At 51.8% G+C, this 12166-nt stretch overlaps 1 protein-coding gene across 1 annotated transcript in view; it reads left to right on the top strand.

Moving 5' to 3' along the window:
* The window catches only part of STK11IP (serine/threonine kinase 11 interacting protein), a 22565-nt gene that overhangs the window by 6471 nt on the left and 3928 nt on the right, over window positions 1-12166 (top strand). The window contains exons 8-20 of the mRNA XM_011932183.1: window positions 4478-4604; window positions 4826-4929; window positions 5065-5160; window positions 5351-5392; window positions 5586-5732; window positions 5931-6015; window positions 6921-7313; window positions 7464-7669; window positions 7975-8091; window positions 8241-8418; window positions 10487-10717; window positions 10838-10941; window positions 12009-12106. Of these exons, the coding sequence (XP_011787573.1) occupies window positions 4478-4604; window positions 4826-4929; window positions 5065-5160; window positions 5351-5392; window positions 5586-5732; window positions 5931-6015; window positions 6921-7313; window positions 7464-7669; window positions 7975-8091; window positions 8241-8418; window positions 10487-10717; window positions 10838-10941; window positions 12009-12106 (1928 nt within the window). The remainder of the gene's footprint in view (window positions 1-4477; window positions 4605-4825; window positions 4930-5064; window positions 5161-5350; window positions 5393-5585; window positions 5733-5930; window positions 6016-6920; window positions 7314-7463; window positions 7670-7974; window positions 8092-8240; window positions 8419-10486; window positions 10718-10837; window positions 10942-12008; window positions 12107-12166) is intronic.

Here is a 12166-nt window from a genome sequence, read left to right as displayed (position 1 = left end):
GCGTGAGCCACCACGCCCAGCCAAGTCTGCAGTTCTTAACAGGCTGAAGTTGAGGCCTAGTCAAAAAGAAGGCCCAGAGGGGCCCAAGTAGGGTTTGATCAAGGTGAGAATCTTTGTCAGTCCCTCCTCTAATTCGAGGAAAGAAGAGACACTCCTCCTTCCCCCGAACAATATCAATCCTGTTCTTCCTTGATCACTTCCTTTTATTCACTGAAAACCAACTGAGCTGTTCGTTGGGACTTGGTAGAGGATGAGTTTTGCTGGATGGTGCGAGTGACCGGGCATTTAATGGTGGACATTTCTATGGAAACAAAAAGGAAAACAGATGAATGGTTGAAACAGACTGTAAATCCATTTTCTGAGTCCAGAGGGCAGCCAGTTGAGATTTCTAGGTGTTGAGCTCTATGTTTCTTTAGATGGTGGAACGAGGATAGCGGTGGCAACCAATGGCTTTCTTGGTTTGTAGTTTGAATGTTTGTGGTGACGGCATAGACAGTGTTGCAGTCATGCTTATTTCCCTGAACAGAGTCTGGAAGATACAGGAGTGTCAGTGGACTTCCTTTTTTTCTATTCTTTTCTTTCTTTTTTTTTTTTTTTCTAATGAGACAGTGTTTTGCTCTTGTTGCCCAGGCTGGAGTGCAATGGCGCGATCTCGGCTTACCGTCACCTCCGCCTCCTGGGTTCGAGCAATTCTCCTGCCTCAGCCTCCTGTGTAGCGCCCACCACCACACCCAGCTAATTTTGTATTTTTACAAATAAAAGTGAAAGATGGGGTTACAAGTAAAGATGGGGTTTCTCCATGTTGGTCAGGCTGGTCTCGAATTCCTGACCTCAGGTAATCTGCCTGCCTCGGCCTTCCAAAGTGTTGGGATTACAGGCGTGAGCCACTGCACCCGGCCTCAGTGGACTTTCTAAGTGGCTCATATCACAGTAGCTCCAGGCATGTAGGTTATCCACACGTGATCTGTAGCTGATGTATCTTTTGAAGTTTGTATCACCTAGTCCAGCTTTAGCTCATAGGGCTTTTGTTAAGATCCTGAGGGGAGGCCTGGCACAGTGGCTTATGCCTGTAATCCCAGCTCTTTGGGAGGCCAAGGTGGGTGGATCATCTGAGGTCGGGAGTTCGAGACCAGCCTGACCAATATGGAGAAACCCCATCTCTACAAAAATGCAAAATTGGCCGGGTATGGTGATGCATGCCTGTAATCCCAGCTACTCGGGAAGGCTGAGGCAAGAGAATCGCTTGAGCCCGGGGGGGCGGAGGTTGCAGTGAGCAGAGGTCACGCCATTGCACTCCAGCCTGGGCAACAGGAGTGAAACTACATCTCAAAAAAAAAAAAAGATCCTTGGGGGAAAGGGCATCTATAAGTCACCTAAAATTCCACTAAGGATCTGTGCACTCAGGTTTTAGTTCTCAGTGATGCCAAGTTGGGAGGAAGAAAATTGGAAATGTTAGTTTAGAAAATTGCAGCCAAATAATGAAGAAAAGGAGAAGAATTGAGACTTTGGTAAGGGCTGATGTGTAAGTTAGCAGGACCCATTCCAATTTACAGGTAGATAATACAACTTCAAAGAAAATGAACAGGACTACAATCTGGTAACCCATAAGGATGTGTTAATAGTTTTTTCATTAAAACAGATTTCTCTAAGGTCACTCCCCTTTTGATTAAAAACAGTGAAAGTAGGATTATTCTTTTTTACAGAATAAGTCTGATCCTGTTAGATTTGGTCTGCCTATTTACATCAGTGTAGTGAGAATGGTAATTGACCACAGAGGCCCTTTTTAAGTTTGCTTTCCTGGAACTTTTTATAAGGACTCTCAGACTGGACTTTTAAACCCTCTCGAGGTTAGGAAGCCAACCTCAAATGTGCCATCAGACTTCACGTAGAGTACCTGTAGATTTGTGAATTCTCTTCTTAACGTCTCCAAAATATCCTAAGATTCCTGGGCCTGCCAGGATCTAGCCTTTGCCACTAATTTGTAAGTCTGGGAACCCTGTAAGCCAAGTAGCAGGCTGGTTTTTCCAAGAGGGCTTTGTAAGCATTGGCTCCGTAGAGTCAGCTTTAGTTCCTTAAAACTGTCTGGCCATATCTGATTTTATGTATTATTTTAAAACATGACATTCCAGTTATATTTTAAAAGTCCAGTCAAAACCTAGTTATATAACCAATTTTCCCAATTATGTCCTGTTATAAGGAGGGCTGACCCTACTGAACCCATGAAAATAACCATATTGCCACGTAAATAAGAATGTCCAATGGGAGTTCCTGAATTCTGGAGGGATCAGGCATGGAGAAAAGATAAATGCTTCCTATATATTTTTTATAAAAGTATAATTTACTAAACTGTTTCATGTGATAGATCACATAAAAGAAAAGGGAAAGAGGTTCCTTATATCCAGAAAATAGGACATTCAAGAACCAACAGTATTTTAAACAAAAGCCATTAAAACTATACTCATTCTTCACCAGTTCATTCAGTTTTATGTAGTCAATTCTTATTGTGCTTGATCTTGGGTTAGCAGTGTTATGAATCCATCAGCTTTTTCATTAGAGTTTTGGAAATTCTGACTTGGTCCAGTGGTATGATATCAAAGTTGTTTAAGCAATACCACCAGAAGCCTTTGCCCTGGAGGACCTAGCATAGTCCTTTTCTATGGGTCTCTGCAACAGTCTCTTTTTGTTGAAGGTGAGTACTCTGGGCTGTAGCCGATTGTAAGAACTTTTAGGAAGCAGGGTAAAGCAGTAACTCTGTGGATGACAAGAGTTAAATGGTCTGATTCCATGAGTTTTTTTTTTTTTTTTTTAAACCCTCAGTTAGTTGCTTTTGAAGGTCTCTGAGTCCCTTGAGACCCCCAGTGGGGGCAAAGGACCTAAACTTTGAGTGACTGTAGGGAGTTGAGGGTCTGGAATATGAAGGGAAAGGTCTAGCAGGGTGAGTAGGGGTGAAGAAGGAGGGGACTTGAAGGGGAACCTGTCAGGGGTCAGGGGAGCTGAAGGAAAGAGGACAGGTGGGAGAAGGAGGAAAGGGGAGAAGAGGTGATGTGGATGGGGGCTCTTAGAGGAGCCAGACTGGGGAGATCTTAAGTTTCCCAAATAAGCCGTTGAAGTTCCAGATTATCCTTAGTAGAGTGTTGCCAACAGGAAAGGAAATGGACAGAGTTAGTGCCCTAGTGGTGACATATACTGTATAGTCAGCAGTGGTTTGAGAAGAGGGTTTCAGTTGGCTGTGAAGTCCATGGGAGGAGCAGGATCAAGGATGGAAAACAGAGAGGACTCAAAACACAGCCATGAAGTACTTTTAGCCCAGGAGTCAGGGAGTAAATTCTTGCTTGAAACAGAGTGAGGAAGAACTTCCAGCCTAGGAGGTGCCTTTCACATCAAGCTTGGGACTCTAACCAAGCTTTGTGAGTGTACTTGGAATCATGAGAGTCAAAAGCTTCCTCACTGTGCTTCAGTGGACGTTTGTCACAGGCACTGGGCTGGGAGTCAGACTCACTGATGAATCCCCATTGATCAGTCAGGAGCGAAGGCAAAGGCATCAAAAGTGTGCAGCTTGGGGTCCCAAGTAAGAGGGCTGGGGGTGTCTGACAATGAATCTGACCCAATCCAAGTCATGGCACTAGGTGGCTGTCATGGATAATGCTGGACACTAGATTTTAATCAGTAATAAACAATTACAGTAGTGAAGAGGGTCGAGTGTAGTCCATTTTTGTGCAGGGGTCACTGTTATTTTATGTATTTTTTCTAGATGGAGTCTTGCTCTGTCACCCAGGCTGGAGTGCAGTGGTGCCTGCAGGTTCAAGTGATTCTCGTGCCTCAGCCTCCCAAGTAGCTGGGATTACAAGTGTGTGCCACCACGCCCAGCTAATTTTTGTATTTTTAGTAGAGATGGGGTTTCACCATGTTGGCCAGGCTAGTCTCGAACTTCTGTGCTCAAGTGATCCGCCCTCTTTGGCCTCCCAGCGTGCTGGGATTACCGGCGTGAGCCACTGCGCCTGGCCAGTTGGGCATTTTAAAAGGAGGGGGAGTGGGCAGGGGAATGGTAGGGTCTTGAGCAGAGCTGGGGAAGTGGAAATAAGGTTGGTCCACGTGAAACCCATCTGGGTTTGCTAACTAACTGGCACTTATCAAAATAAGGCCCTTACCCTTTTACAGAGACTGGGAGATGGGGCCCTATCTTTAGGAGCTGGCTGAAACAAATGGGAAATTCTTTTGGCAGCTTTGACTTTTCCCAGGCAGGAACTTAAGGGGGTTGGAGTCGCCATGCTCAAGATGTGACCTTGAACTGTTAGGAACAGTGCTGGTGTTGTTCAAGTCTTTTAACGTGGGAGTAGGGGTGGATGAAATCATTTGTGCCAAGCGTGTGCAGTTTTATATAGGCCAAGGTTGAGGCCTAGTCTAGAAGAGATCTCAGAGGACCCTGACTAGAGTTTGGTAAATGAGAGAATCTTTTTCACCCCTTTACCCCTGCCAGGATTTGTGTGAACTCCACCATCTGGACATCTCCTATAATCGCCTGCATTTGGTGCCAAGAATGGGACCCTCAGGGGCTGCTCTGGGGATCCTGATACTGCGAGGCAACGAGCTTCGGAACCTGCATGGTGAGTGGGGGTGTGTGATGGGGCAAGCATGGAGGGGAAGGGGGAGAGTGAGGTTCGGGCTGGCCTGGGTACCACGTGCCTCTAGAGCCTTGAGAGGGCTTATGGGGAGTGCAGGGGTGCTCCGGCTGGTCTTTCTGCTTCACCCTCCCCGAGTGCATGTACCACACTCACCTGTGTGTACTCATCCGCATGCCCTTCCTTCCTTCTTGCCCCCATCCCAGGCCTGGAGCAGCTGAGGAATCTGCGGCACCTGGATTTGGCATACAACCTACTGGAAGGACATAGGGAGCTGTCGCCACTGTGGCTGCTGACTGAGCTCCGCAAGGTAAGATGGCAGTGCATCAGGGGCCTGAGAGCCACCCCTGCACCCACCCCGCCATGCTGGTTTGGTCAGTGCCTTCTTCACACAGGGAGGGCCAGGGCCCCAGGCCCTCCTCATTCTCCCCTTCCTGCCCCTCAGCTCTACCTGGAGGGGAACCCTCTTTGGTTCCACCCTGCGCACCGAGTGGCCACTGCCCAGTACTTGTCACCTCGGGTCAGGGAGGCTGCTACTGGCGTGAGTGATCGTCCTGTGTCTACACTGCTTCCTCTTTCCTGCCCAGTCCTCCCCTACCTTGCACCCTCTTGCCATCCCTGGGTCAGGGGCCGAGGACCTGGACCCTGCTTACTGTGTTGTCAATACCTGGAACTCAGCAGGATGGGTCCCACCACATACTCCCTTCCCCACCCTTTTTGTCTTTGCTCAGTTCCTTCTCGATGGCAAGGTCTTGTCGCTGACAGATTCTCAGGTCGGTGTGGTCAGGGGGCAAGAACTGTTGGGGAAGACATGAAGGGAGGGCCCTGGGGAGAGAACAGAGGGCTGGCTGGTGACAGGGTCTTCCTGGTCAGTGGAAAGTAGGGTCCCGCCTTTTGACTGGCTTGGGCAAGGCAGAGGTGCTCCCAGTCTCCATCCTCTCTCTCCTTCCTGTTGTCAAATACCAGACTCACACATCCTTGGGGCTCAGCCCCACGGGCCCACCTTTGCCCTGGCCAGTGGGGAGTACTCCTGAAACCTCAGGTGGCCCTGACCTGAGTGACAGCCTCTCCTCGGGGGGTGTTTTGGCCCAGGCCCCACTTCATAAGGTTAAGGTAAGCAGCGTCCTCCGCTGCCTCATGCCTGGGCTGGGTTGGGTGTCTCTCTGGGGACTCTGGGCTGCAGTGGGCAGGGAATGGTAGGAACTGTGCTTGCACGTGGTCGGGGTTTCTTTGATAGGTTGGATGGCCAGCCGTGGATGGCAGGGCTGGAGGCTTGGCTTTCACAGAACTTCTTCCCTCCACTAACCTCAGAGCCGAGTCCGTGTAAGGCGGGCAAGCATCTCTGAACCCAGTGATACGGACCCGGAGCCCCGAACTCTGAACCCCTCTCCAGCTGGTAAGTCAGCTTCACCCCACTAACCTCTCTTGTCCACGTCCAGCTCACTCTGATTTTTAAGTTATGGTGAAGGTCTGCTGGAAGAAATGTTATTTGTTGTTGGTAGAGTATTATAGAGGGCTTCTTAGTCTTTCTTCTTTTCTTTTAGCTTAGAGAAAGGAGAAGACTGCTTCTGGGAGCATTTTGAAAACTTTTCGAGGAACATTAATTTTGTGGGGTGTCAAGAGATCATGTAGGCCAGGTGCAGTGGCTTACATCTGTAATCCCAGCACTTTGGGAGGCCGAGGTGGGAGGATTGCCTGAGCCCAGGAGTTTGAGACCAGCTTGGGCAACATAGACGCCCATTTCTACAAAAAATTTTTAAATTAGCCTGACATGGTGGTGTGCACCTGTAGTCCTATCTGCTTGGGAGACTGAGGCAGGAGGATCGCTAGAGCCTGATAGTTCAAGGTTGCAGTGAGCTGTGATTGTGCCACTGCACTCTAACCTGGTGACCAAATAAGACCCTATCTCTTAAAAAAACTAAAACCCAAAACCAAAAGAAAGTACATATGTGTATATATATATAAAATAATAGGATTGTGGCCAGAGAAGTTTGGGAAATGTGAAGTTGAAGAGAAATAGATGTGTTCGCTGCAGGCCATCTCAGGACCTTTAGGATGCTGTCATGCATACTGAGTCTCCAGAAGCAGCATTGGATGCGCAGCTTGGATTGATTGCACTTGACCACAGTGTTCCATAGGACACACTTCAGTACATGCCGTGGAGGGGATGCCTGTAGCCTCCCTTGCCCCTGTCCCCGTACACAGTCCATTGCCCCCTCATTGCTGAGGAGCACCATTGAAGGATTTGGGGCCATCTGTGCGGGCTGGGCTTGCTCAGCTCTGGGTTCCCCTCCTGCCCAGGATGGTTCGTGCAGCAGCACCGGGAGCTGGAGCTCATGAGCAGCTTCCGGGAACGGTTTGGCCGCAACTGGCTGCAGTACAGGAGTCACCTGGAGGCCTGTGGAAACCCTCTGCCGGCCACGCCCACCACTCCTGCCCCCAGCGCACCTCCAGCCAGCTCCCAGGGCCCCGACACTACACCCAGACCTTCACCCCTGCAGGACGAAGCCAGAGGCCCCCGGGAGTCACCACAAAAAATGTCAGAGGAGGTCAGGGCGGAGCCACAGGAGGAGGAGGAGGAGGAGGAGGAGGAGGAAGGGGAGGAGGAGGAGAAGGAGGGGGAGATGGTGGAACCGGGAGAAGAGGAGGCAGGAGAGGAGGAAGAAGAGGAGCAGGACCAGAAGGAAGTGGAAGGTGAGCCCGCTGTGGGCTGGGGCGAGCTGGGGCCAGGGGCCGTTGGGATGTTTGTGAGTGGTGGGGTCTGGTGGGTGGAGGGCCAGTGCGGGGGAGGGCGGCGTGTGGGTACTTTCCCTCCCTGCAGGGCTTCTCTCGGTCTCTCCACAGCGGAGCTCTGTCGCCCCATGTTGGTGTGTCCCCTGGAGGGGCCTGAGGGCATGCGTGGCAGGGAATGCTTTCTCAGGGTCACTTCTGCCCACCTGTTTGAGGTGGAACTCCAAGCAGCTCGCACCCTGGAGCGACTGGAGCTCCAGAGTCTGGAGGCTGCTGAGATAGAGCTGGAGGCCCAGGCCCAGAGGTCACCTGGGCCCACGGTGAGTTGGGGGCGTCCGGGCTCTGAAGGAGCCAGCTATGGGCACATGGCTGTTGCGTGCCCTGCACTGGGCCGGGCATTTCCCACAGTCTCTCCTTGGCACCAGGAGTCGAGGAGGGGAGCCTCAGAGGTCACAAGCGCTCGGGAGGCTGGCTGAGGAGCAGGGATTCCGTGCTCGAGCTTGAACGTCAGCACAGGCCTTTAACAGGCTCCAGAGCTCCTGCCGTCCTCCACGCTCTCAGCATCCCCTCATCCCTCTGATCACCGCTCCTGCTGTTTTTCACCTGGTCCCCCTCTTCTGTGCAGGGCTCAGATCTGCTCCCTGGAGCCCCCATCCTCAGTCTGCGCTTCTCCTACATCTGCCCTGACCGGCAGTTGCGTCGCTATTTGGTGCTGGAGCCTGATGCCCACGCAGCTGTCCAGGTGATGGGGCCTAGAGTAGGGGCCCAGGAGGCTGTGGGGACTAAGAGAGCCAGAGGGGATCGGCAGCAGGCCTGAGGGCCAGGGGCCTGTGGGAGGTGTCCATCTGGGGTCCGCCTGCTCACAGCTGCCTCTGATCCACCCTCTGTCAGGAGCTGCTTGCCGTGTTGACCCCAGTCACCAATGTGGCTCGGGAACAGCTTGGGGAGGCCAGGGACCTCCTGCTGGGTAGGTTCCAGTGTCTACGCTGTGGCCATGAGTTCAAGCCAGAGGAGCCCAGGCTGGGATTGGACAGTGAGGAAGGCTGGAGGCCTCTGTTCCAAAAGACAGGTACAAGGCCTGCCCTTGACCTCTCTGCCCACACGCCTCCACTGTTGCAGGGAAAGTGGCTCTGTGTAGGGGAGTGTGAAGGGGGAGCCCCAGGGAGAAGGGGCTAGAGTGGAGACCAGTTGTTCTGCCTGGAGGAAAAAGAAAACCGCCTGCCTGCTGCATTTACAAAAAGGAAAACAGAAAAAAAGAAGAAACTATATCCTGTTTTGTTTTTTGTTTATTTTTTTCTTTTAACTCTGAAAGTCGGGAAGTGCAATCTCTGTAACTGTGCTTGAACTCATTATTTTTTTATAACTTGAAACCTTGTTGTGTTGGGGTTTTTTTTTGGCTGATATTTCAGACACTACATAAAACCTGACGAGACCTCACGCAGTATTGGATGGTGGTGCTGCACCTGCCAGCAAGTGTAGCTGTTGAGTGACATGCTCGGGGAGTTGGCTTGGTTTGTCCTTCCCGGCTGACCTTGGAAGCTACATAATGTCCTGTGGCATTTCTTCATGCGCTAATCCTTAAAACAAGAATTGTTTCCATTGTAGACCAGTCAGAAAGTACTATCTTTGAAAAAGACATTGAAGAAGAAATAAATATTCTTGATAACAGCTATGTGGAAATGCCAGAATTTTATTAGCCAGTTTTCTCTTCTTGGCGGCAGCTGGAGCAGGGGTTTACATTTTATTCAGAAAATGGAGCCCAGCTCTGTTCCCCACTGTGAACTGGCCTGGGCATGCAGCCTTAGCGACACAGCGCAAACAGAAACAGCCGCCAGACCCTCCCGGACCCTGGCTCTACACCATGAGTCGCTGTGGACTCTGGAGCCTCTTCCATGATGGCATTATTAATGAACACTACTGTGGGCTCTGTTCTCCTTTCATTTTTTTTTTTTGAGACGGAGTCTCGCTCTGTCGCCCAGGCTGGAGTGCAGTGGCACGACTGCGGTTCACTGCAAGCTCCACCTCATGGGTTCACGGCATTCTCCTGCCTCAGCCTCCCTAGTAGCTGGGACTACAGGCGCCCACCACCACGCCCAGCTAATTTTTTTGCATTTCTAGTAGAGAAGGAGTTTCATGGTGTTAGCCAGGATGGTCTCAATCTCCTGACCTCGTGATCCGCCAGCCTCCCAAAGTGCTGGGATTACAGGCATGTGCCACCGTGCCTGGCCAACCGTTCTTTCATTTGGACCTCAGTTACCTCCTCTGAACAAAGAAGGGAACGAACTCACCCCATGGTGCTGTTATGCTATTTCAATGTGACAGTAAGGCACCAAGCAGAGGGCCTGGCACAACACAAAGGTCCCCATAAATGGTAGCTGCTGCTGTTGCCCCAAGCTATATGGTCCTGGGCAGCGTGTGTAAAGGATTTAATCTTTTCTTTCCTCTTTGCAAAATGGGATAGGGAGAGTTTCTCTGGTAATGAAATGCGATCATACTGGCATGGGAGCTAGCACACGCCCAGCACAGTGCAGCTGCTCGGAGTGTGCTGCTTCTCTCATTGCTGATCCATGTCCTGATTCCTTCCCGGCTTCCTGACACTAAGGATGTGTATAAGAAAGACTCTATTGTCATCCCTAATTTATAGACGAGGAACCAGGTTCACAGAGCTTAGATGACTTGCCCATGATTACAGAGCCATTAATTGATGGAGCCTAGAATTGGACCCAAATATGGCAAGAGAGTTCTCTCTGTCTTTCGAGACCTGTTGATTTTGGTCTTTCAGACGTTGCTAGGAGAGACCTGAAGTACTTGATCAGCCCAAGTCTGTAGAAGGGCGTAAGAGCAGGGCCTGGTTGTGTTTGACCCAGTCAGAGAGGGCCTAGAGTTAGAAAGTAGAGTGCACTTTGAGGAGGTAGTGGGCCAGGGTTAGCTCATCCCTCCCTGGGATGGGGAGTGATCAGTCGGCAGCTGTGCTGGGAGAGGGGGAGTTGGTGGGCTGGGGCGCGGTGGTTGTGTATGAAGCTAGAGACTTGGGCTCAGGGAAGACCTGAGAGTGGGGAAGGAACATCGTGAGCATGGTGGGAGTTGTGGCACTTTGTGGGGGAGTCTCATGGGGACCGTGTCCATCCTCCCTCCAGAATCTCCTGCTGTGTGTCCTAATTGTGGTAGTGACCACGTGGTTCTCCTGGCTGTGTCCGGGGGAACCCCCAACAGGGAGCAGAAACAGGGAGAGCAGTCCCTACCTCCCTCTTCGTCTGCCAGCCCTGTCTGCCACCCTCCTGGCCATGGTGACCACCATGACAGGGCCAAGAACAGCCCACCTCAGGCATCGAGCACCCGTGACCACAGTAGTTGGAGCCTCAGTCCCCGTGAGTATAGGCAAAACAAGACATAGATGGGTTTGGGGAAGGGAAGGGACACTAATGGGGAGGTGGAGATGGAGCCCAGGGCCTGCCACGGGCAGGCTGATGCCCCGTCATTGCCCTCAGCCCCTGAGCGCTGTGGCCTCCGCTCTGTGGACCACCGACTCCGGCTCTTCCTGGATGTTGAGGTGTTCAGCGATGCCCAGGAGGAGTTCCAGTGCTGCCTCAAGGTCTGTACTCCCTGACACTGCCCATGCTCCCAGCTGGCCAGGGTGCCCACTCATTTCCATCATAGCCAACTGAGTTAGATCAAACACTCTGGAGTCACCTGATGCTGGCTTCTGGTTTCAACCCCAGCAGCTGCTTGCTGTGTGGCTGTGGACCCATTCCTTGGTATTTGAGTCCCAGTTGTTGCCCATCTGCAATGGAGATAGCGATGCCTCCCTTACACACTGGAGTGCGTCAGAGGTCGTGTTAAAGCTGCCCAGCCCCTGGCACTCATCAGTGGGTCCTCCTAGCATTATTTTAAACCCATGATGTTGTTAGGCCTTTGTTGTGCACCTTTTGTGCTAGACACTGAGGATCTACAGATCCATTTTGCCCTTGATCTTACAGTCTGGTGTGAGAAGTTCACAATGATTGTGCAATATGCAAGTGCCGTAATCGGGCTAAGGCCCTAGAAGGGGTATCTGGTCCAGCTTGAGTGGGTCAAGGAGTCTTCCTGGGAGGTGATGTCTAAGCTAAGTCTTGAAGGATAAGTTAAGGAGTAGGGAGGAAAAGAATGTATTAGGTAAAGGAAGCAGCAAATGCATGGAGGCCCAAGACTGTCACCGGTAGGGGGAACTGCCCAGGATGAAGGCATCTGGATGTGCCGAGTGAGGGACAGGGGTCCCGAGAGGACTCTGGGGGGCTGGCAGGGGCCAGGTCAGGAGCTGCCTCCTGTGTCTGCCAAGGAGTTTGGACTTGGTTTTGAGGGCCACCGGGAGCCACTGAAGGATTTGAAATGGGGCAGTGATGGTCAGTTTCGTGCCTTAGAACAGTTAGTCTGGTGGAGCGTGGAGTGGGTGAGGTGACAGGCAGGGAAGCCAGCTGCCTACAGTCTGAGTGGGCAGGGGCTGCAAGGCAGAGAGCGATGGTGGATGAAGAGGCTGTCGAGTGTCAGGGAAGCTCCATAGACTGGTGGGTGGGCAGTGGGAAGGACAGGCCGAGGGTGCTGTCACCAGGAACTCGGCTTTCAGTCTGGCCCCACCTCCCCAGACCTCCCATCAGGTGTCTCACCAACTTCCTCTTCCCCCAGGTGCCAGTGGCATTGGCAGGCCACACCGGGGAGTTCATGTGCCTTGTGGTTGTGTCTGACCACAGGCTGTACCTGTTGAAGGTGACTGGGGAGATGCGGTGAGCGAGGGGGGAGATGCGGTGAGCGAGGGGGGAAATGGGGCGAGCGAGGGGGAGATG

Source organism: Colobus angolensis, unplaced genomic scaffold (genome assembly GCF_000951035.1).
Source record: "Colobus angolensis palliatus isolate OR3802 unplaced genomic scaffold, Cang.pa_1.0 Scaffold95, whole genome shotgun sequence".
Lineage (NCBI taxonomy): Eukaryota > Metazoa > Chordata > Mammalia > Primates > Cercopithecidae > Colobus > Colobus angolensis.
The sequence above is the reverse complement of the archived record's forward strand: the minus strand, read 5'-3'. Positions and strand labels throughout refer to the sequence as shown.